Source organism: Colobus angolensis, unplaced genomic scaffold (assembly GCF_000951035.1).
Source record: "Colobus angolensis palliatus isolate OR3802 unplaced genomic scaffold, Cang.pa_1.0 Scaffold728, whole genome shotgun sequence".
Taxonomy (NCBI): domain Eukaryota; kingdom Metazoa; phylum Chordata; class Mammalia; order Primates; family Cercopithecidae; genus Colobus; species Colobus angolensis.
Window position 1 is genome coordinate 238,612 of NW_012121021.1, and position 22,060 is coordinate 260,671.

At 38.2% G+C, this 22,060-nt stretch overlaps 1 protein-coding gene across 1 annotated transcript in view; it reads right to left on the reverse strand.

The window, feature by feature from the left end:
* Positions 1-22,060, reverse strand: part of LOC105501584 (oligophrenin-1) — a 188,852-nt gene that overhangs the window by 56,032 nt on the left and 110,760 nt on the right. The window contains exons 12-14 of the mRNA XM_011927570.1: positions 18,975-19,033; positions 17,657-17,762; positions 2,733-2,892 (exon numbers count right to left, since the gene is read on the reverse strand). Coding sequence (XP_011782960.1) covers positions 2,733-2,892; positions 17,657-17,762; positions 18,975-19,033 — 325 coding nt within the window. The remainder of the gene's footprint in view (positions 1-2,732; positions 2,893-17,656; positions 17,763-18,974; positions 19,034-22,060) is intronic.

Genomic DNA, 22,060 nt, shown 5'->3' on the forward strand with positions numbered 1-22,060 from the left:
GGCCGGGCGCGGTGGCTCAAGCCTGTAATCCCAGCACTTTGGGAGGCCGAGACGGGCGGATCACAAGGTCAGGAGATCAAGACCATCCTGGCTAACACGGTGAAACCCCGTCTCTACTAAAATACAAAAAACTAGCCAGGCGAGATGGCGGGCGCCTGTAGTCCCAGCTACTCGGGAGGCTGAGGCAGGAGAATGGCGTGAACCCGGGAGACGGAGCTTGCAGTGAGCTGAGATCCGGCCACTGCACTCCAGCCTGGGCGACAGAGCGAGACTCCATCTCAAAAAAAAAAAAAAAAAAAAAAATTGCTGGGATTTTCATATTGATTACCTTAAACTTATAGATTAATTTTTAAAGAATTCACATCTTTACCATGTTGAGTCTTCCACTCCATGAACACAGTATGTATCTCAATTTATCTAGATTTGCTTTGACTTCCTTCATATTCTCCACATTGCAGCCAGAATAAGCCTGTTAAGCCTAAATCAAATCCTGTTATTCCCATGATCAAAACCCCTCTTCTATCTTACTCAGGCAGAGCAAATCTAAAATTCTTCCAGTGGATTATAAGGCTCCAGTACAGGATCTAGTATGTCCCTCTCCATTATCTCTTCAAGCCCATCTTTTCCTATTTCATCTTTTGCTTAATCCACTCTAGCTAGTCTGGCCTCCTTGTTGTACCGTGAATATAACAGGCACACTTCTGCCTCTGGGATTGTGGACATACCATTTCCTCAGCCTAGAATCATTTCTCTCTGGATAGGTGAATGAATCATTCCTCTACTCCCTATCAATGTCTGCTGAAAGGTCATCTTCTCTGTGAGGCCCTCCTCATTTCCTTATTTTCTCTTTTCCTATCTGTATTTAAAATTGCAAAACCACTTTCCAACCCCTCCTATTTCCCTTCTCTGCTTTTCTCCTTAATGTTCATTATAATCTAAAATATTACATACTTTATTTCCTTTGAATACTGTTTGTTTACTCTTTTTGAATATAAACTCTATGAAGATGATATCTAGAGTTCCTAAAACAGTACCTGGTATAAAGTGGGTACTCGACACACATTTGTTGGATGAATCAATCCATTTATCAATTTATCACATCTGGGCTCTAGAACAGGGGTCAGCAAATTAGAGCCCACAGGCCTGTTTCCCATTTTGTAAATAGAATTTTACTAGAACACATCCACAACCATCTGTTTACATATTGTCTACGGCTGTCTTCTCACTACAATGGCAAACTTAAGCAGCTGTGACAGAGATCCATGGCCTGCAAAGGCTTAGGTATTTATTATATGGTCCTTTAAGGAAAAGCTTTCTGATCCCTGCTTTAGATTCACATAGTCAACTGCTCACGAGGCATTGTTCTCTGGATGTCTTTCAGAAATCTCAAATGTGACCTGTCCCAAACTGAACTTTTCTCTATCTCCCTCAAACTTTCCCATTGTGAATTTCTTATATGTATGAAGGACAGCCCCATCCACCCAGTCAGCCAACTCAGAAAATCAGGATTCAGAAATCTCCCTCTCCCACATCCTTGGTGACTTCCAGTCACCAAGTCCTGCTGCTTTTGCCTCCCTGTCCTTCTTTATTGAATTATGCTTTTCCCTAGGATGGCACTAGCTGCTATGAAGCTTATACCCCAGTGTAGGGCCATCTGTTGCAAGTCTACAAGAATTTGTCAATAAATATTTGTCTTAATCTCATTCTGGGCATCATTTTCTGACTCTATCTTTGTTTTACCTTTTATACTTGACCTGATTATAATGTATGATGCCTTATATTTTATGTGCAATATAAAATATGCTACCATATATACTTTTGGAATGAGATGGGTTTCAAATAAGTATAAGTATTGATTTCTTTTTAGTTTTGATGGAGTTCAGGACCTGCTATCCCAAAATATGGCACCTTGGCATTTGTGGAAACAGCAGAAGCAAGAAGGTTTCTCTGCCTTCTCCCCTTCTCCCCTTCTCCCCTGGAGCAGGCCATAAAAGAATTCTTTGACCTTTCTCTAAAGTAGGTCATTCCAGAGGTACCCTCCCTATAACTGGAGGTAAAGAACATCCCTATCCTCGAAGACACAAAAACACCAAGAAGAATCTGAACAAACAAGCCTTGCTAAGATCCCCCTAAGTTTATTATCATTAGATCATATCCTTCTGTCTTCTAATCACTAATCTTCACAATGATCCATTTCATCAAACTTAGTATAAAAAATGCAAGAGTTTACCTGCTTCTTTGGGTCTTCATTTCTAAAGGCTCTTGTGTCATGTCAAACTTATTAAATAAATTTGTATACTTTTCTCTTGTTAATCGGTCTTTTGTTATAGGGGTCTCAGTCATGAAACTAGCAATGAGTGAGAACATAAATATCTTCTCCCACACAGTTTCACTGTATACAGACTATTTTTATACTATCATTTTCCTATTTACCCATCTGTCTCAATACTATACATTGTTAACACCTTAAAGGCACAGACAGTGACTTTTTCTTCTTCATTACCCTCAGTATTTAGCATGGTGTCTGAAAGTAATATAGTTACAAGCTTGAGCAATGTTTGCTGAATGAATGAATTTCCCAGGGTAAGAGTTACCATTAAATGTCATTGTGTCATAATGGGATTTCCTTTCATTGTCAATGTGAGCCAAGGAGGAAGACACAGCACTAAAAGGCAGTTGGGGGAAAGTGTCACATGTTTGGAAAAGAGGTAGTGAGAAAATAAAATGCATACCTTGCCAAAGTGCTCGATTAGTATTTCCACCACTATGTTCTGGAATTTGATGTTCATCATGGCAGCCACAGTGTCCTCCTGAGCTCTCATCAGGGTGGGCCCAAAGATCACTCCCATGTTGGAGGGGGTCATAAGATTCTCTTTGCTGTGCTCACACACACTGCCAGAAGAAAAGGGGCAAGATTAACAAAATTTGTTCCAGTATCCCCTTACAAACAAGACTGTGTTAGGAGCTATAGAGGGTAAGAGAAACTAAAAAGTAGAAGGAAAGGAGCAGCCTAAAGTATGTATTGGAAGAAAAGATTACAAAGGAAACAATCAGCAAAGAATACAAGATAGTATAAAACTAGGAGTCAAAGTGGTTAGACATAGCTAACCTAGCTAACAGCACTGAAGGAATTAAGAGACAGGCGGGGATATGGAGAGGGACTACAGCTAGTGGGAAACTATTTGGAGAGGCAGAAAGGAAGCAAGAGGACATTCCAAGCAAGAGGAACAGCCCACATAAGTATAAAGCATGTACAAAGAACCACAAAGCACAATGAGAGAATGCCTACCAGTCTCTTAAATCAGCCCCTTCCCGACCCCCGTTAGAGAAGCAAAAATATGAAGGAGCTGAAAGGGATCATTAAGATTTGCACTTGATCATCTTCCTTATTTTACAGATGAAAAAACATAGGCCCAAAGAAGGAAAGGAATTTGCTCGAAGTCACAGTCAATTAGCTGTAGAGTAGAACCTGCAACCCCAGATTTTCTGATTCCTAGTCACTTTCATCACTTAAATTCCCTTTAGTGGCTTCCTACTTTGGGATCCTTCCATAACTTGAGTAACTTGACCCCTATTTCCAATCCCTACTTACAGCTTAGGCTCTGAAGCTGGGTTTGAATCCCAACACGGCCACTCACCAGCTGCGCAACAGTGAGTTCACTCACTCTAACCTCTCTGAACTTCAGTTTTCCCACCTGGGAAATTAGCACCCAGTTCAGAGAGTTGTTGAATAAATAAAGATAAATTGCTTTAGCATGGTACCTGGCACCCTGGGAAGTATCTGTTATTATTACCTCTCCAGGAGCCTTGAGGCACTGCTGACCTCTGACACTCTTGTTATACTAAACTGCTTGGATTAGGGTTGTCTGGTTATACCGCATTGTTTCAGACCCCCATACCTCTCTGCTCATGTCATTCTCTCTACCAAGAATATCCCCCTCTCCATACATTCACAAAATGTCTATCTATCCTTGGAGATGCACATAACGTTATATCTTCAGAGAGACCAGAGCCCACTGTGCTCATCCTAACTAAAACCACTGGCAAGCAGAGTAAGTTGCAATTTTCTGTTTACTTATCTGCCTCTCCTACTAAGTGATAAACAACTTCCAAGTGTGTGTGCCTGTCACACAGCAGGTAGTAATGAATTATTTGTAAAGGAATTGAGCTCCCCTAGTGCTCTTCCAAACAGTTCTGGAGGCAGCCAAGTAAAAGGCAAGAATCTCTTTTGGTCAGTTTGGCTGTAGGAACAGCCCAACTGCCTACCCGAAACACTCACTCTCCATACCTACCAAGGCTAAGGCCCAGAAGAGAATGGCAGATTCTTAACACTGAGTGGGTAATCGAGGCGTACAGAATCCTTAGACAAATCTTAATGTGAAGTCTGTTAAGCCCTAGACAAAGGCTGAGCAACATTCAGATGGAAATGAACAGCAACCATTCATAGCTTTTGATATTGCTGGGCTGGTGATGTGTTCCTTTTAACAGTTTCAGTACTCCTGCAATTAATCTTTATTCTTTAGTGACAGAAGTTTTTTCAGATATTAAAATGGAAAAGGCTAAACCACAAGGACACTTGTGTATCTCCCATTGTGAGCTTTGAAAGGAACTGATCTGTGTTCAGTGTCCCAGCAGCTCACAGAATCATCACAACTCCAAAAAGCAGAGTATTTTAGTTTTGAAGCCTTGGTTTACCAAGAGGAAAGCACTTGGCAAGGTCATATGGCAAGGCAGAGATTCAAGCCCATATTTGTTGCTCCCCAACTCTTATAGCCATCCCATTGCATCCCACTGCCTGCTTGTCTAACTTTTCTGGATAAAGCAAAACTCATATGTGGGCTCTTCTAAGCTAAATCCACCTTCTGATTCTCTGTGGGAGTTACTTGTCATCCCATTTAGGATACTGTTCCTTCTTGGCCTTCCTACGAGATTTGGAAGTTCACCTATTCTTTGGAGAGATTGCTTTGCATTTAGCATCTCTTTTTATTATATATTTTGAAAACCAGTATGGGGGATAAATAACATCCCAAATTGTGGGTTAACAAGATGAATGAAATAAAAAACAAGAGTATGTGATGTTATTTGACAGCAAAGGAATCTTGAACTCTCTAGTCCACTGAGGTTGGTTGTAAGAAGTCTCCAGTACAGAATAAAATGATTCTGATTGCATGGTTTAGACTAGAGGTCATAAATCTAAATGTCTAGAGGGGCAAGGCAGGTAACTTACATGAGAGAAATGGGCCTGGTGAGAAGTAGCTGCCACATTTAAATAAGCAGACATTCTCTACATCACCATTTTCCCACCACTCACTTAGAGACATATCATCAACAGAATTACTTCTAGTTTTAAGAAAGGGAAATTCCTAGGTCACATCTAATGTAACTCTAATATAATATTTGTTAAAACATTTGGGAGTGGTAGGGCCTATGGTAAATTAGAAGCTTGTGCCCATTCCAAAGCAAGAAACCATTACTCAATCCAACTGATTGCTGCCACGTGGGCATGCAGATCCAGTGTGCTAACATCCTCTTTTTTCCTGAAATGTATACTTTGATGTGAACTACCTGGATTTTTTAAATGTTGAAGCCAAATCACTTTTCCCCCAAAACACTGCAGAACAAATAAAATATATTTGTGGTCTGGACCTTGTCAACAGACTGCCAGACTGAGACCTCTGGCAGAATGAGAGGCTATCTATATGAACTTTTAGGTCTCGCCCAGCTTTAGCATCCAATGAGTCTAAGAACTGTATGCCCTCTGACTCCTAAACAAGGAAGCTACCTTCAATATTTTCAGTTCTTTTACTAAAGTACTGTGTCTCTGGGCCTATCTTTTCCCATCCTTAGGTATCTGTTATCTCATCTGTAAAATGAAGTTATTAGGTGATCTAAGGGGACTTTCAGCTCTGACAATTACTGCGCTCTTGAAAATAATTGGGGGCAAAGACAACCACACACTGTACATCCCCGTTAGAAGAACACAGAACCATCTATTAAGTATGCTTGCCTTTCCCACCCTATACATACATACATACATACATGCACGCACACACACACACACACACACACACACACACACCCTGGAAACACAAAACTAAAAAGGAAGCAGAAATTTGAACACAGAATAATTGATAATATTATTATATTATTACTCATTTCTTTTTAGATGTGATAATGTTATGCTTATAAAGAGTTCTCATCTTTTCTTTTTCTTTCTTTCTTTCTTTTTTTTTTTTTTTTTTTTTGAGATGGAGTCTCGCTCTGTTGCCCAGGCTGGAGTGCAGTGGCATGACCTCGGCTCACTGCAAGCTCCGCCTCCCAAGTTCAAGTAATTCTCCTACCTCAGCCTCCCAAGTAGTTGGGATTATAGGTGTGCACCGCCACGCCCAGCTCATTTTGTATTTTTAGTAGAGATGGGGTTTCACCATGTTGGCCAGGGCTAGTCTCGAACTCCAGACCTCAGGTGATCCACCCACCTCAGCCTCCCAAAGTGCTGGGATTACAGGCGTGAGCCACTGCGCCTGGCCTGAATTCTCATCTTTTCAAGACACAAACTGAAATATTTATAGATGAAATAATATGATGTCATAGATTTGATATCATATCTTAGATAACATGGGAGGAGGGGAAATGGGTGGGGAAATAGATGAAACAAGATTGGCCATGTGTTCATTATAGTTGAAGGAGGGGTGATGGACATATAATGCTTTCCTATACTGTCTCCTCTATTTTCATATATACTTGAAATCTTGCATAATAAAAGGCTCTTCAAAAGAAAAAGACAATAATGCAGGGGAGAGTGAATCAGTGTCACAAGCAAACAGGTCCCTCTCCCCAAGGATGGTGCCTTTTTTTAAGGGCTGACAGCTTTGGCTTCCTCCACTGGTATTACATTATCTGTCATTTACTTTAAATACTTCAACAAAGTCCGTACGATGTCATGAATTTCATCAGTCATGAGTTACAAGCACAACATTATTTATGTACCACTAAGAAAGAAAAGTAATTTCACTGTCATATCATCATGTAATATTTTTGAAGACATTTTAAATAGAAAATAAACTCAACAATGAACATAATTTAAGTGACTACAATATGAGCAGCTATTACAAGTTCATGCATGTGGAAGCCATGATAATTACATCAGAACTGCTACCTGACAAGTGTAATTTTAAGAAACCATTGATTTTCAGATGTGTATAGAATTCAGATTACAATTTGAGAAAAAGTATTATTAGAACTGATGAAATTTGGTTTATGTGCTTATTAGTTTTCATGCACAATCTAAAACATATTAATTATGATGGTAGCATTCTAATTGTGAATACATGCACACTCTAGGGGTGATTAATGAGTATTTAAAAGACTCAGGTAAAAGCCAGAGGAGCTCCTGTAAGTTTCAGCTAACCTTATCTCCAACCAACACCAAAGGCTTTGTTAATGAGCATAACATAAAGTAAAAATGAATTACCATTGCCTAGATGTATTAAAGACATATGGACTGGCTGAAAATATTGCACAGACACTGCCAGCCTTGCATTGACAGGGTAGAAAAATATAGCAATGCTTAATATTAACATCAGTAAGGTGAATCAACCAATCTTATGCATCTTCAGATGTGATGCAGCATATGGTATACAACATCACCTATGATTTGTTCCAACCAACAAATAGTTAACTTGAATCCATCTAGCCTTTAGATATAACCTCTACTTTACAAAAAATACAAGAAGTAGAGGAATTTGCTGAAATATATGACAAAGAAGAAAGCAGACAAAACTAGGAAGTAACATTCTACAGGACAATTGGTCTTCTCTTGTTGGTAAAACAGTATCATAAAAAAAGGTACTGTGCAGGGGCCATGCTAATCTTCTCTGTATCGTTCCAATTTTAGTATATGCACTGCTGAAACACTCTTTAGCAAATGCAAAAGAATGGAAATCATAATAGTCTCCCAGACCACAGTGAAATCAAATTACAACTCAGGATTAACAAACTCACTCAAAACCACACAACTACATGGAAACTGAACAGCCTGTTCCTGAATGACTACTGGGTAAATAACAAAATTAAGGCAGAAATAATTAAGTTCTTTGAAATCAATGAGAACAAAGACACAACATTCCAGAATATCTGGGACGCAGCTAAAGCAGTATTTATGGGGAAATTTATATCATTAAATGTCCACAGGAGAAAGTGGGAAAGACATAAAATCGACACACTAACATCACAATTAAAAGAACTAGAGAAGCAAGAGCAAACACATTGAAAAGCTAGCAGAACACAAGAAATAACTAAGATCAGAGCAGAACTGAAAAAGATAGAGACACGAAAAACACATTAAAAACAAATCAATGAATCCAGGAGCTGGTTTTTGAAAAGATTAAACAGATAGATAGACCACTAGCCAGACTAATAAAGAAGAAAAGAGAGAAAAATCAAATAGACACAATAAAAAATGATAAAGGGGATATCACCACTGATACTACAGAAATACAAACTACCATCAGAATACTATAAACACCTCTATGCAAATAAACTAGAAAATCTAGAAGACATGGATAAATTCCTAGACATCTATACCCTCCCAAGACTAAACCAGGAGGAAATGGAATCCCTGAATAGACCAATAACAAGTTCTGAAATTGAGGCAGAAATTGATAGCCTACCAACCAAAAAAAGCCCAGGACCAGATGGATTCACAGCCAAATTGTACCAGAAGTACAAAGAGGAGCTGCTACCATTCCTTCCAAAACTATTCCGAACAATAGAAAAAGAGGGAATCCTCCCTAACTCATTTTATGAGGCCAGAATCATCCTGATACCAAAACCTGGCAGAAGACACAACAACAACAAAAAATTTCCAGCCGATATCTCTGATGAACATCTATGTGAAAATCCTCAATAAAATACTGGCAAACCAAATCCTGCAGCACATCAAAAAGCTTGTCCACCACGATCAAGTTGGCTTCATCCCTGGGATGCAAGAGTGGTTCAACACATGCAAATCAATAAATGTAATCCATCACATAAATAGAACCAATGACAAAAACCACGTAATTATCTCAATAGATGCAGAAAAGGCCTTTGATAAAATTGAACACCCCTTCATGCTAAAAACTCTCAATAAAGTAAGCATCGATAGAACATATCTCAAAATAATAAGAGCTATTTATGACAATAAATCCACAGGCAATATCATAGTGAATGGGCAAAAGCTGGAAGCATTCCTTTTGAAAACAGGCACAAGACAAGCATGCCCTCTCTCACCACTCCTATTCAACACAGTATTGGAAGTTCTGACCAGGGAAATCAGGAAAGAGATACATAAACAGAACCAATGACAAAAACCACATGATTATCTCAATAGATGTAGAAAAGGCTTTTGATAAAATTCAACATCCCTTCATGCTAAAATCTCTCAATAAACTAGGTATTGATGGAACGTATCTCAAAATAATAAGAGCTATTCATTATTAACCCACAGGCAATATCATACTGAATGGGCAAAAACTGGAAGCATTCCCTTTGAAAACTGGCACAAGACAGGGATGCCCTCTCTCACCACTCCTATTCAACATAGTATTGGAAGTTCTGGCCAGGGCAATCAGGCAGGAGAAAGAAATAAAGGGTATTCAAATAGGAAGAGAGGAAGTCAAATTGTCTCTGTTTGCATATGACATGATTGTATATTTAGAAAACCCCATCATCTCAGCCAAAAATCTCCGTAAGCTGATAAGCAAATTCAGCAAAGTCTCAGAATATAAAATCAATGTGCAAAAATCACAAGCATTCCTATACACCAATAATAGACAGAAAGCCAAATCATGAGTGAACTCCCATTCACAACTGCTACAAAGAGAATAAAATACCTAGGAATACAACATGCAAGGGACGTGAAGGGCCTCTTCAAGGAGAACTACAAACTACCACTCAAGGAAATAAGAGAGGACACAAACAAATGGAAAAACATTCCATCCTCATGGATAGGAAGAATCATTGTCGTGAAAATGGCCTTACTGCCCAAAGTAAGTTATAGATTCAATGCTATCCCCATCAAACTGCTATTGACTTTATTCACATAATTAGAAAAAACTACTTTAAATTTCATGTGGAACCAAAAAAGAGCCCATATAGCAAAGATAATCCTAAGCAAAAGAACAAAGCTGGAGGCGTCATGCTACCTGACATCAAACTATACTACAAGGCTAAAGTATGCAAAATAGCATGGTCCTGGTACCAACACAGATATATAGACCAATGGAACAGAACAGAGGCCTCAGAAATAACACCACACATCTACAACCATCTAATCTTTGAAAAACCTGCCAAAAACAAGCAATGGGGAAAGGATTCCCTATGTAATAAATGGTGTTGGGAAAACTGGTTTGCCATATGCAGAAAACTGAAACTAGACCCCTTCCTTAGACCTTATAGTTAACGCAAGGTGGATTAAAGACTTAAATATAAGACCTAAAACCATAAAAACCCCAGGTAAAAACATAGGCAACACCATTCATGACTAAAACACCAAAAACAAAGGCAACAAAAGCCAAAATTGACAAATGGGATCTAATTAAACTAAAGAGATTCTGCAAGCAAAAGAAACTATCATCAGAGTGAACAAGCAACCTACAGAATGGGAGAGAATTTTTGCAATCTATCCATATGATAAAGGGCTAATATCCAGAATCTACAAGGAACTTAAACAAATTTACAAGAAAAAAACAACCCCATCAAAAAGTGGGCAAGGGATATGAACAGACACTTTTCAAAAGAAGACATTTATGCGGCCAACCAATATATGAAAGAAAGCTCATCATCACTGGTCAATAGAGAAATGCAAATCAAAACTGCAATGAGATACTATCTCACGCCTTTAGAATGGCAATCATTAAAAAGTCGGGAAACAACAGATGCTGAAGAGGATATGGAGAAATAGGAATGCTTTTACTCTGTTGGTGGGAGTGTAAATTAGTTCAACCATTGTTGAAGACAGTGTGGCGATTCCTCAAGGATCTAGAACCTGAAATACCATTTGACCTAGTAATCCCATTATTGGGTACATACCCAAAGGATTATACATCATTCTACTATAAAGACACATGCACACATATGTTTATTGTGGCACTATTCACAATAGTAAAGATTTGGAACCAACACAAATACCCATCAATGACAGACTGGATAAAGAAAATGTGGCACATATACACCATGGAATACTATGCAGCCATAAAAAAGGATGAGATCAAGTCCTTTGCAGGGACATGGATGAAGCTGGAAACCATCATTCTCAGCAAACTAACACAGGAACAGAAAACCAAACACCACATGTTCTCACTCATAAGTGGGAGTTGAACAATGAGAACACATGGACAGAGGGAGGGGAACATCACACACTGGGGCCTGTTGAGGGGTGGGGGGCTAGGGGAGGGACACCATTAGGAGAAATACCTAATGTAGATGATGGGTTGATGGGTGCAACAAACCACCATGGCACGGGTATACCTATGTAACAAACCTGCACGTTCTGCACATGTATCCCAGAACTTAAAGTATAATAATAATAACAATAAATAAAAATAAACAAGCTCTGTGCTAGATTAAAAATACAAAAAAGACATAAATAAAATGTGTTCCTATATTGAATACCAGATTGGACAAACATCTATAAAAGGTCACTTTTGGGTCAACTGGGAAAATGTTAATATGGTCTGGAAAAGTCAAAATTGTTAAAATGGAAAAAGTAGACTAGAGAACAACATAATCTCATTTTGATAAAAAAAAAATGCAAACATGTATATGTATACAAAAATGCATACACACACACACACACACACACACACACACAAAGAGAGGGAGAAAAAGAGGGAGAGAGAGAAGAAAGAAAGAGACAGAGAAAGAGAGAGAGATTCTAAAGAACCTGAACTATATTAATAGTAATGATTATTGAATGTTGGGAATAGAAAGCTTTTCCTTTTTTTTTTTTTTTTTCTTTTTAAATATTTTGTAATTTATACAGTGTACAGTATTGCGTCTCAAATAAGAGAAGTATTATTACAAAAGTAAATAGAATCTAGTAAGCCTAATAACCCATACTCTTCAGAATGGTAGCCCAGGCCTAAGGTTACAAAGGGGTACTAGATGGTAGGATTTTATTGCCTGACTCCAATCTTATCTGCCTCCAGTGAACCTTTCATCCAAGGTGTTGTCAGGGAATCTGAAAGGACAGAGAGCTGAGACTTCATTTTAGTTTGCAGAACAGGTTGTTCAAGTCTTTATTCATCTGCCTGCTGATAAATAGCTATAAGAATGGCAGAATTAAGCCCGGAGCTTGCTTCCATTGTAATATTCCACTGGCAGTAAGTTTGCCAGGGAGGTGACCTTAGAGTTCTCCTATTTCTGACTAATAGAAGCTACAGATACTAACCAAAAAGAACTGGATAATTGAGAACCTCAAATTGGCTGAGGTCAGTTTGGGTCTGCCTGTTATTAGCCTGGAAAACAGGCTGGCAGTGGAAACACAGTAAAAAGGCATAGGTGTACTCATCATATAGATGATGAAAGCAGCAGTTGGCAGGCAGGATAATTATGTGCATTTTAAAAACACATGAATTTTCTTCTTCTGTGTAAATTTTTCTATTGAAACTAAGCATATTTTTTATTTACATTTCCCTGCAATTTTCATTATAAACATTTTCAAACATACAAAAAAGGTGAAAGAGTGGTACAGGAAGACACATACTAGCTATACCTAGACTCAAAAATTAACATATTGCCACATTTGCTTTTACTCTGTCTATATTTTTTCTTAATCCTCTGAAAGTAAATTGCTTCAACCCTAAATACTTCAGCATTCATCATCAAAGAATAAGCACATTTTCCTACAAAACCACAATAACATGTTCGCATCTTAGAAAATGTACAATAATTCTATATCATCTATATCTAGTCCATATTCAAATTTTCTCAAATGTTATGGGGGGAAAAAGTCTTTTATAGCTGCGTTTTTCAAATCTGGATCCAATCAAAGCTCTTACATTGCATTTGTTTGTTTATTTAGTCTCTTAATGTACAACAGTACCTCTACCACTTTTTTCCACAACATTGACTTTTTGAAAAGTCCAAGCCTTTTCAAAAGCTTTATAGACTGTCAAATACTCTGTGTTTTTCTATACTTTTTATTTCCTACAAACTGGAAAGAATTAATATGATTCAAGCTACATATTTTTGGCAAAAATATTTCACAGTTTATGTATTATAATTTTTATTATATCTACTTAGGAGGTACACAAGTGGTTTGTCCCATTATTTAAAATGGCACAACCTCAGCTCACTGCAACCTCTGCCTCTCAGGTTCAGGTGATTCTCCCACCTCAGCCTCCAGAGTAGCTGGGATTACAGGCACCCACCATCATGCTCGGCTAATTTTTGTATTCTTGTAGAGATGGAGTTTCACCATGTTGGTCAGTCTGGTCTCGAACTTGTCACCTCAGGCGATCCACCTGCCTCGGCCTCCCAAAGAACTGCGATTACAGGCCTGAGCCACCGCGCTTGGCCTGTTCCATTATTACTGATGCTAACTTTGATCGATTACTTAAGGTGGTGTCTGCCAGATAGGTTCATCGTAAAGATACACTGTTTTTTTATTTGTGATTAGTAACTTGTCAGTAATACACTGGAATAATGTGAACATCCTATTCCTCAATACTCTTTTACCCAACAGTTTTGATTCATGTCTAAAACAGACCACTTAGATAGCAAACTAATGATTTTTCTAATTCTGTCATTCCTCCTATGTTTATTAGCTGGTATTCTTTCTGCAATAAAGAGCTTTCCTTCCTCTACCTACCTACAAGAATTTTGTTTTTCAACATGTAATAATCAAATACATTATTTATTGTTATTGATGTTCAGGTTGACTCAAACATCATCGGTGTCAGCCCTTTCAAGGTTTCTACGTCCTCTGGACATGACACTATTAGTGTGATTCCATTCTTTCTTGCTTGGTGGTACTGTTTATCCAATACTAACCTTGTATTTTCCTTGCTCCAGACATGGAATCAGCCATTTCTCTAAGCACCCCTCATTCCTTTGAAAAGGAAATGCTATTTAAAAACAAAAAACTGGGTACTAAGTGTATTCACTTCTTTTTGGGTAGAATTCCTTCAAGACTGATTCAGTGAATAAAGTCTTTTCTTCTTGTTGCTTTCTCTTTAAATCATGAATTCATATTAACATTCTTAATTTAATTTTAATGTTAAAAATTTTTTCATGTATTTAATTTTATATCTGTATCTCTTTTGTACACTATAAAGCTTAGCTTGTGATAACATTAACATATTTACTTTTTTGCTTTATCTTCATAAGATGTATGTGTGTGTTTCAAGTTAAATTATATTACTACTATTAATAAACCTACTGAGTGATGCTTAAGATTTTGCTCTTCTTGTTTCTAGAGTACATCTCATTAAGGATGAGTCAGAGGACTGTGTTGACACGTTAGATGAAATAATTGCTTTCTCTCTGTAATTATGCTATCAAGTTGATAAACACTTAGGTTCATTAAATTCATTTGCTTTTATTGGTGTTCAATTTTATGGTTTATAATTTTTGATTTAATTTTATTTTTGGATATGTAGAACATTAATATGGCTTAATAGTCATAAGTATATAAGGAGGTATACTCAGAGGAATCTAGCTCTTATCCCTATCCCCTCCTCCCTACTTACCACACCTATCCACTATAATAACCACTTTCATTAGTTTATTTTTATAACATGTTTATTGAAATATATTTTACATATCATAAAATTCACCTTTTTAAAGGTTTAAAATTAAATGGTTTTTAGTATATTCACGAAACCGTGCAACTGTCACCCTTTATATAATTCCAGACATTTTCATCATTCCAAAAAGAAACCTCATACTCATTATCAATTACTCCCCATTACTTCTCACACCCCCACTTCCCAGACCTTGCCAACAACTCATCTACTTTCTTTCTCTATAGCTTTGTCTATTCTGAACACTTCATATAAATGGAATCATATATGTACTTTTGTGTCTTGTTTTTTTCACTTAGCATAATGCTTTTGGTGTGTATCCATGTTGTGGCATGTATCAGTACTTCATCTTTTTATGGCTGAATAATATTCCATTGCCTGTATACCACATTTTGTTTACCTATTCATTAGTTAACAGACATTTGGGTTGTTTCTACATTTCAACAACTATGAAATAATGCTGCTATGGACATTTGTGTACAAGATTTTGTGAGGACACATATTTTCATTTATCTTAGGCATATACCTAGGAGTGGAATTGCTGGATGTATGACAACTCTACATTTAACTTTTGGAGTCATTACTTTTTAAAAATTTATCTTAGTGTATGCTTCATTTGACAAAATTTTTTAAACGTGTGTGTATTCTTACATATTCTTATTTTCTTCTTTTTTCTTACAAAATAAAAGCTAGCATATTATAAACCTTGTTTTTTAGTTTGAAATTTTTTATGTTATTGCTTGTTTTATGTGCTGGAAAATTGTAATGTATCCCAGAAAATCACTACAAAACAAAGTTCAGAGAGATCTTCCTCATTCTTTTCTTAAATTACTGCATAATACTACATTGTTTAATACATCCTTATTTACTCGACTAGTCCCCTATTTTCAGATATTTGTGTTGTTTCCGATCTTTTGCTTTTGAAAATTGTGCTGCAATGAGAAACCTTGTGCATGTGTTGTTTATATTTGTGGAGGTGTATCTTTAGAGTATATGCCTTAAAAAAAAAAAAAAAAAGCTAAAATATCATATACCCTGTTTTACCCTGTTTTGCTGGGTCAAAGGATAACCAAATGTTTAGATTTTTTAGGTATTGTCAAATCCCCTCTTCTGGAACCATACTGCATTAACACAATAAATGTGTTAGAGGACAGTTTCCCCATAGTCTCATTAATAAGCATTAGGATTTGTCCATAAATGGTAGCTCAGTATAGGTTTAGTTTGTATTTTTGTTACTATGAGTGAGCTTGAGCATATTACCACATATTTAAGAGTATCTGCCATTCTATTTCTGTGATTTATTTGTTCATGTCTTCTTTTGATTTCAAGATTTTGAGGACTAAGATTCTTAAAGTAAGCCAAGCAGCCAGCCTTCGGGCAGATAGAAGTAGGCACCCTGATGCTCACTAAGCAAGGGCATCCTCAATTGAGTCCTTGGCTCTTGTCACATGTTGAGACTCTCAGAAAGTCAGAGCTGAAAAAACTCTTTGAGATTAACTGCTTCAGTCCCTTCATGTTATAGATGCACAAACTTGTGGCCCAGAGAGTGGAAGGAACTTTCTCTAGGTCACACAGCATATTTGTGACAGATCTGGAACTTGGACTCAAAGACTCCTCCAGGGCAACTTTAAATTAACATGCAAATAGCTTCTTTGCTGATTTTTGTACATTTACTGAGATTATCACAAATTAATTTTTGGAGACCAGATGCCTCTTAATGTTCTCTATTAGCTCAAATTGCAAACACTGGCAATAAATATAAAAGCCATCCTCTCTTGTTAATTCTGCTTATTATCTACATCAGTGTCCACAATATTCATTTGCTATAGAAGTGTAGAAAACAGTCTTTGAAAGTCAGAGCTGAATCAGATCTTGGAGATCTCACATATAATAGGAAAACTCGAGGTCCAGATAGGCAAAGCACTCAGGATTTATTACAGCGGGAGGCTAAAAGATTCATTAACCTGGAAACTCACCTTCATTAAAGGCTTCAAGTTTGGTGTTTCACAGCCTCTCCAAATGAGGTTAAAATGTATCATTACTGCATCTTTTGAGTATGCAGACAACTGCATTTGCTAAATATATACACTTCAAATACATTACAATTTTTTAAGCTTATTTTCACTTTTTTTTACTGTTTAACATACCAAGAGAGGCCTTAAGAGTGACCTGTCCCTGGTCACAAAATGAACTAAGAGCAGAAAGCAGAAATGAAACTAGAGCCCAGGTCTGCTGGTTCCTGGACAGAATGCTTTCTGCCTTTTTTTAAGCAAAGTAAATTCATCTTGATTCACAATATTAAATCCTCTGGCCAGGAAGCACCACTGTGGGACACATGTGCCCCTTTCACCTGCCTATCTCAGTGCCTGTCACCAGGACTATTCTCCAGGATCCCGCTGTCTGCTACTGCCAGCCACACCAGGGCAAGAAGTTGACCAGAATCTTAACAAAAAGTCCCATTTCTTGAGAGACTCTCATGTGACATGCATTTTACCTGTGTTCATCCTAATCCACACAACTGGCCTTCATTATAGGGATTGTGCAGATGACCAAACAGACTCAGAGAGGTTTGCCTAAGATTATATAGCAAGTAAGTTGGAGAGCTTCAATTCAACCCCAGGCTCATCTGACGGCAAAGCCCACTCAACCTTGCTGTTACCTTTCAACTGAGCCAACCCACATCCATGAAGACTCTAAGAGGATATGTACATGGGTCAAGGCAAAACAGCCTTCCTCACAGAGCATTCAGCCTTCCAAGGAAGCACTTATGGGCTGGGGCTGAAAGAGCTGAGAGGCAGCTTCTGTGTAGTCCAACCACATGGGACAGTTGTCTAATAGAAATTTTTTCTGAAAATCCAGTAGTTACTTACTTGACCAAATGTCTTATCAGAAGTTCCAGCATCTCTCGGTTCTTTTCTGGTAGCTTGTATACCAGGGAGTGAATAGCTCCTAGGCGGTAATCCAGGTTATCAGACTCTGAGAGAGAAGAGTAAGAGATAAATGGTTTGGCTTTCTGGGCAACTGGATTGAGCAAATTCTCATATATATGCACACACACACACACACACACACACACACACAGATTTGGAGAAAGACAACCAGAGACACAGAGAGATAGAGAGACAATCAATGAGATGAAAAGACACAGAGATAAATAGGCACTGAAATACAATAAAAATTAAAGACCCAGAAACAGAGACAAAGACACAAAGAGAGAGAGAAAGAAAAAAGGCAGAGAGAGAGAGAAAAAAAAACACACACACCAAGAAACAGGTCTAAAAAGATGTAGAAAACAGAAGATAGAAAAGAAGAGAAGGATGAGAAGAGAAGACTGTCTCAGAGGGAGTCAGAACTCCGGGAACAGCAGGTTGTTCTTGAAGTCTCACAGATAAACTTCCAGCTGGAAGCCTATTCCCATCCACCTTCCTTGTGGTACTGAGAAGTGTGCTGCTGCCTCTGGATTCCTGTTAAAATCACTGAGAGCTCAGAAGTAAAGAACAAAGCTCCCTTGTTTCAACAAAGACCCATTATGATGTTAAGTCCCCTGAATCTTTATCCTCTATACCACACAGGATATGATACAGAATATGATGCAGAACCTCCATGTTGAGGTGGAGAGGGGCACTCACACAGTGGTCTCAACCAAAACTTTCAATGCTTCTTTAATCGCCAACTTTTGGGGGTAATTCTATATGCCTTATTTCCTATGTACTAACGTCCTCTCCCTCAGTTTTCTCATCTAGAAAATCTGATGCTGGCACTAACAGATTAAGAACAATGGTTCACAACACAATAGAAGAGCATTTGAAAAGGCAAAATGCTGAAGGAAGTTGAAACGGCAACTGTCGTGTAACCATTTTGCTGTCCCCTGGTAATGTGAGCCAATGTTCTTGTTCTGATGGAAGAGGCAATGAATACATATATAAATAAAGTCTTTATATTCATCACAACCCTCAAGTTAACCAATTTTCTCAAGCCTACTTAAGTAACACTAATTATGAAAAATAATAGAACTCTTGAGTTAGACAGCAAGCAAGAATACTCTCATTTGGCAGTTGAGTAAAATTTGTGTATGTGTTTTAGGTTTCTGTGCCCTCAATCACTTCCCCTCAAACAATTTTCAAGGCTTATTACAGTAAACATTAAGAAACTAGGACAACACAGTTAATTAGTAACATAAACACTTACTGGCAGCAGAGACCAGCTCTTTGTGAAGCCTATAGGTCATGACAGGTTCAGAAAGATTCCTGAAATGAATGAAAATTGTCAGTTGCTTTGGGAAGAAAGCAGCTGGATATTGGATTCTTAGTTCTGGGGACAGCAAGGCTGAAGTTCCTGAGCCCTACAGCTTAGTGGGATTATATACATTTTTCTCTTCACCGAAGCTTCCTCAGGGGAGTCCAAGTTGCTAGTAATTCAACAAAAGAGATGCAAAAGCATGGGCTGAGCCCTCTAGCAAGGTCTCCAACTAGCTCGCAAAAGTGAAAAGAGGCACAAATCAGTCCCACAAAATTCCAGAGGGGACCCATTCTGAATGCTACCATGAATCCCTTACAATTTGATAGATCCTTAGAATTTCCAAAGTACTTTTGCAATTGTCCTCCCAATTGATTCTTCCAATAATCCTGTGAGGCGGAGCAGTTATCCAAATTCCCATTTACGGGAGGAGGAAACTCAGGCTCAAATGGGTTTACTCATTTAGTCAAAAAACACTGACTGAGCATCTACTTGTACCTGGCATTGTGCCAGGTATTGGGGATCCAGAGATGAAAAGAAACAGTCCAAACTTCCAAGGAGATAATAGTTTAGTAGAAAAGAGCACCATACACAAAACTTGCAATGCAGTGGGACAAGTATGATGATAAATAAAGGTACATGGTAGGTGGCTCTGAGGAAGTAAATAATCAACTAATAATTATAAGAAAAGCAAACTCTGTACTGCTGTAAGTGATTTACATGTATTAACCCACTTAAACCTCATATCAACTCTGTGAGGTAGGTACCATTTCCAGTTTATAGATGAGGAAACTGAGGCCTAGAGAAGTTAAAAACTCATCCAAAATTACACAGCTAATAAGTGGTAGAAGCAGGAAGTCTGTCTCCTGAGTCCATGCTCTTAATTACTATACTATACTGCCTGCCACTGTTGTTACTGTAGTAATCCAACCAAAAGATAATAAAAGACAAACAGAGGAGCTGGTCGTGGTGGCTGACATCTGTAATCCCAGCACTTTGGGAGGCCAAGGCAGGAGTATCACTTAAGCCCAAGAGTTTGAGACCAGTCTGGACAACTTAATGAGACCCCTACCTCTTTAAACTAACATAAAAACAGTAGCTGGGCATAGTGGTGTGTGCCCGTAGTCCAGACTACTAAAGGGGCTGAGATGGGAGGACTGCTTGAACCTGAGAGAGAGAATGGTGTGGTGGGAGGGCAAGCCTGCAATGAGTCATGATCACAACACTGCATTCCAGCCTGGGTGACAAAGCATAGAAAGAATAGGTGAGGAGAGTGTTTTGAAAAATATTAAAGAAAGAACTCCTTCTTTGATTGGGTATGATGGCGAGGGAGCAATTTGGTTTGGGTGAATGAAGAGAAAAAGAGTTGATTAAGAGGGAAGTAGAGATGCTAAGTCAGGGAAACCTCAGGAAGGAGATGTCTACTAAGAAGTTGGATGCAGGGTTCTGCTAGATTAGAGAAGCAGATGTGAAAATCAGGAACCTAGAGAACAGATGACGAAACCACAAGAACAGATGCCACTTCTCCAGGGGAGCTGGCAAACTGTCAGTCAAACAGCTAAATGAGGCCTTCTGATATTTCTTCTTTGTCCAGCACAGTGTATAAAAGTGAAATGGAATTGAATCAATTATCAAAATATTTTAAAATGAGATATTTCATATACAAATCCATATCCCCTGTCTCTGTTGAAAAATGCAAAGATCTGGCTCTATTGGTCCTTTGTAGAAGTAAACAACACTGCTGTCTGTATGTAAACAAAGGGCTTGTCATGCAAATAAAGGTTCAGTGTGCAAAGTGTTTAATACGAAAATAGTCTACTTCACTCAGTTTTATTTCCTGGTCCCTGTGGATATTTCAGTTTTCAGTCGTTCTACTATAGTAAAATAAGTAGAGAGCCCTGGAAAATACCAAGTAGAAAGCCCATAAAGGAGATTGACAAAAATGACCAGAGGTTAGAGAAAAACAAAAAGCAAGTGATTCAGCAGAATCCAAAACAGAAGAAAGTATCAAAGAAGGCTTGTTAACAACTTCAAATGTTACAAAAAGGTCAAGTAAGGTAAAGACTGACAACTGTGCTTTGTGTGCAGCATTGAGGGTATCCCTGGGGACCCTGGCAAAAGCAGCTTCACTGGAGCAGAGGGGGTAAGAGTTAGATTACAACAAGTTAAGAAGGAACTGGGGAGTTAAGAAGTACAGACCGGGAGTGTATATTACTTGACACAGAAGCTGTGCTGATGTCGACAAAAAGAGTGAAACTATGTACAGTATTTTAAGAGATTTATTCTGAGCTAAATATGAGTGACTATGGCCTGTGACACAGCCCTCAGGAGGTCCTGAGAACTTGTGCCTAAGGTGGTCGGGGTACAGCTTGGTTTTATATGTTTTTAGGGAGGCATGAGACATCAATCAAATACATTTAAGAAATAAACTGGTTTGGTTCAGAAAGGCAGGACAACTTAAAGTGGGGGGCTTCCAAGCTATAGGGAAATTTAAACATTTTCTGGTTGACAATTGGTTGAGTTTATCTGACGACCTGGGATCAGTGGAAAGGAATGTTCAGGTTAAGACAAAGGACTGTGGAGACCAAGTTTTATTGTGCAGAGGAATCTCTCAGATACCAGACTTTAGAGAGAGCAGGTTTTAAAATGTTTCTTATTAGACCTAAAAGGGCACCTGGCTCTTAGTTGATTATCTCCTGGATCTGGAAAGAAATGAAGGAAAACAATGGGGGAAGGGGATTCTCTATAGAATGTGGATTTTTCCCACAAGAGACTTTGCAGGGCAATTTCAAGGTATGGCAAGAAAATATATTTTGGGGTAAAACATTTTCATTTTTTTCCTGTGTTATGCCAGAGTCAGATGGAAAGTAAGTCATGATATACAGGGTTAAATAAAATCCATCCGATGAGAATTTATGGCTTGGAGGGCACGACTCCCCAAACCCCTTAGAAAGGAATTTGGGCAAGATAAAAAAAAAATCAGAGCTTAGTCCTCACTCAGAAGGGGTAAAGTATCTCATTAGGCAATCTTGATTAAA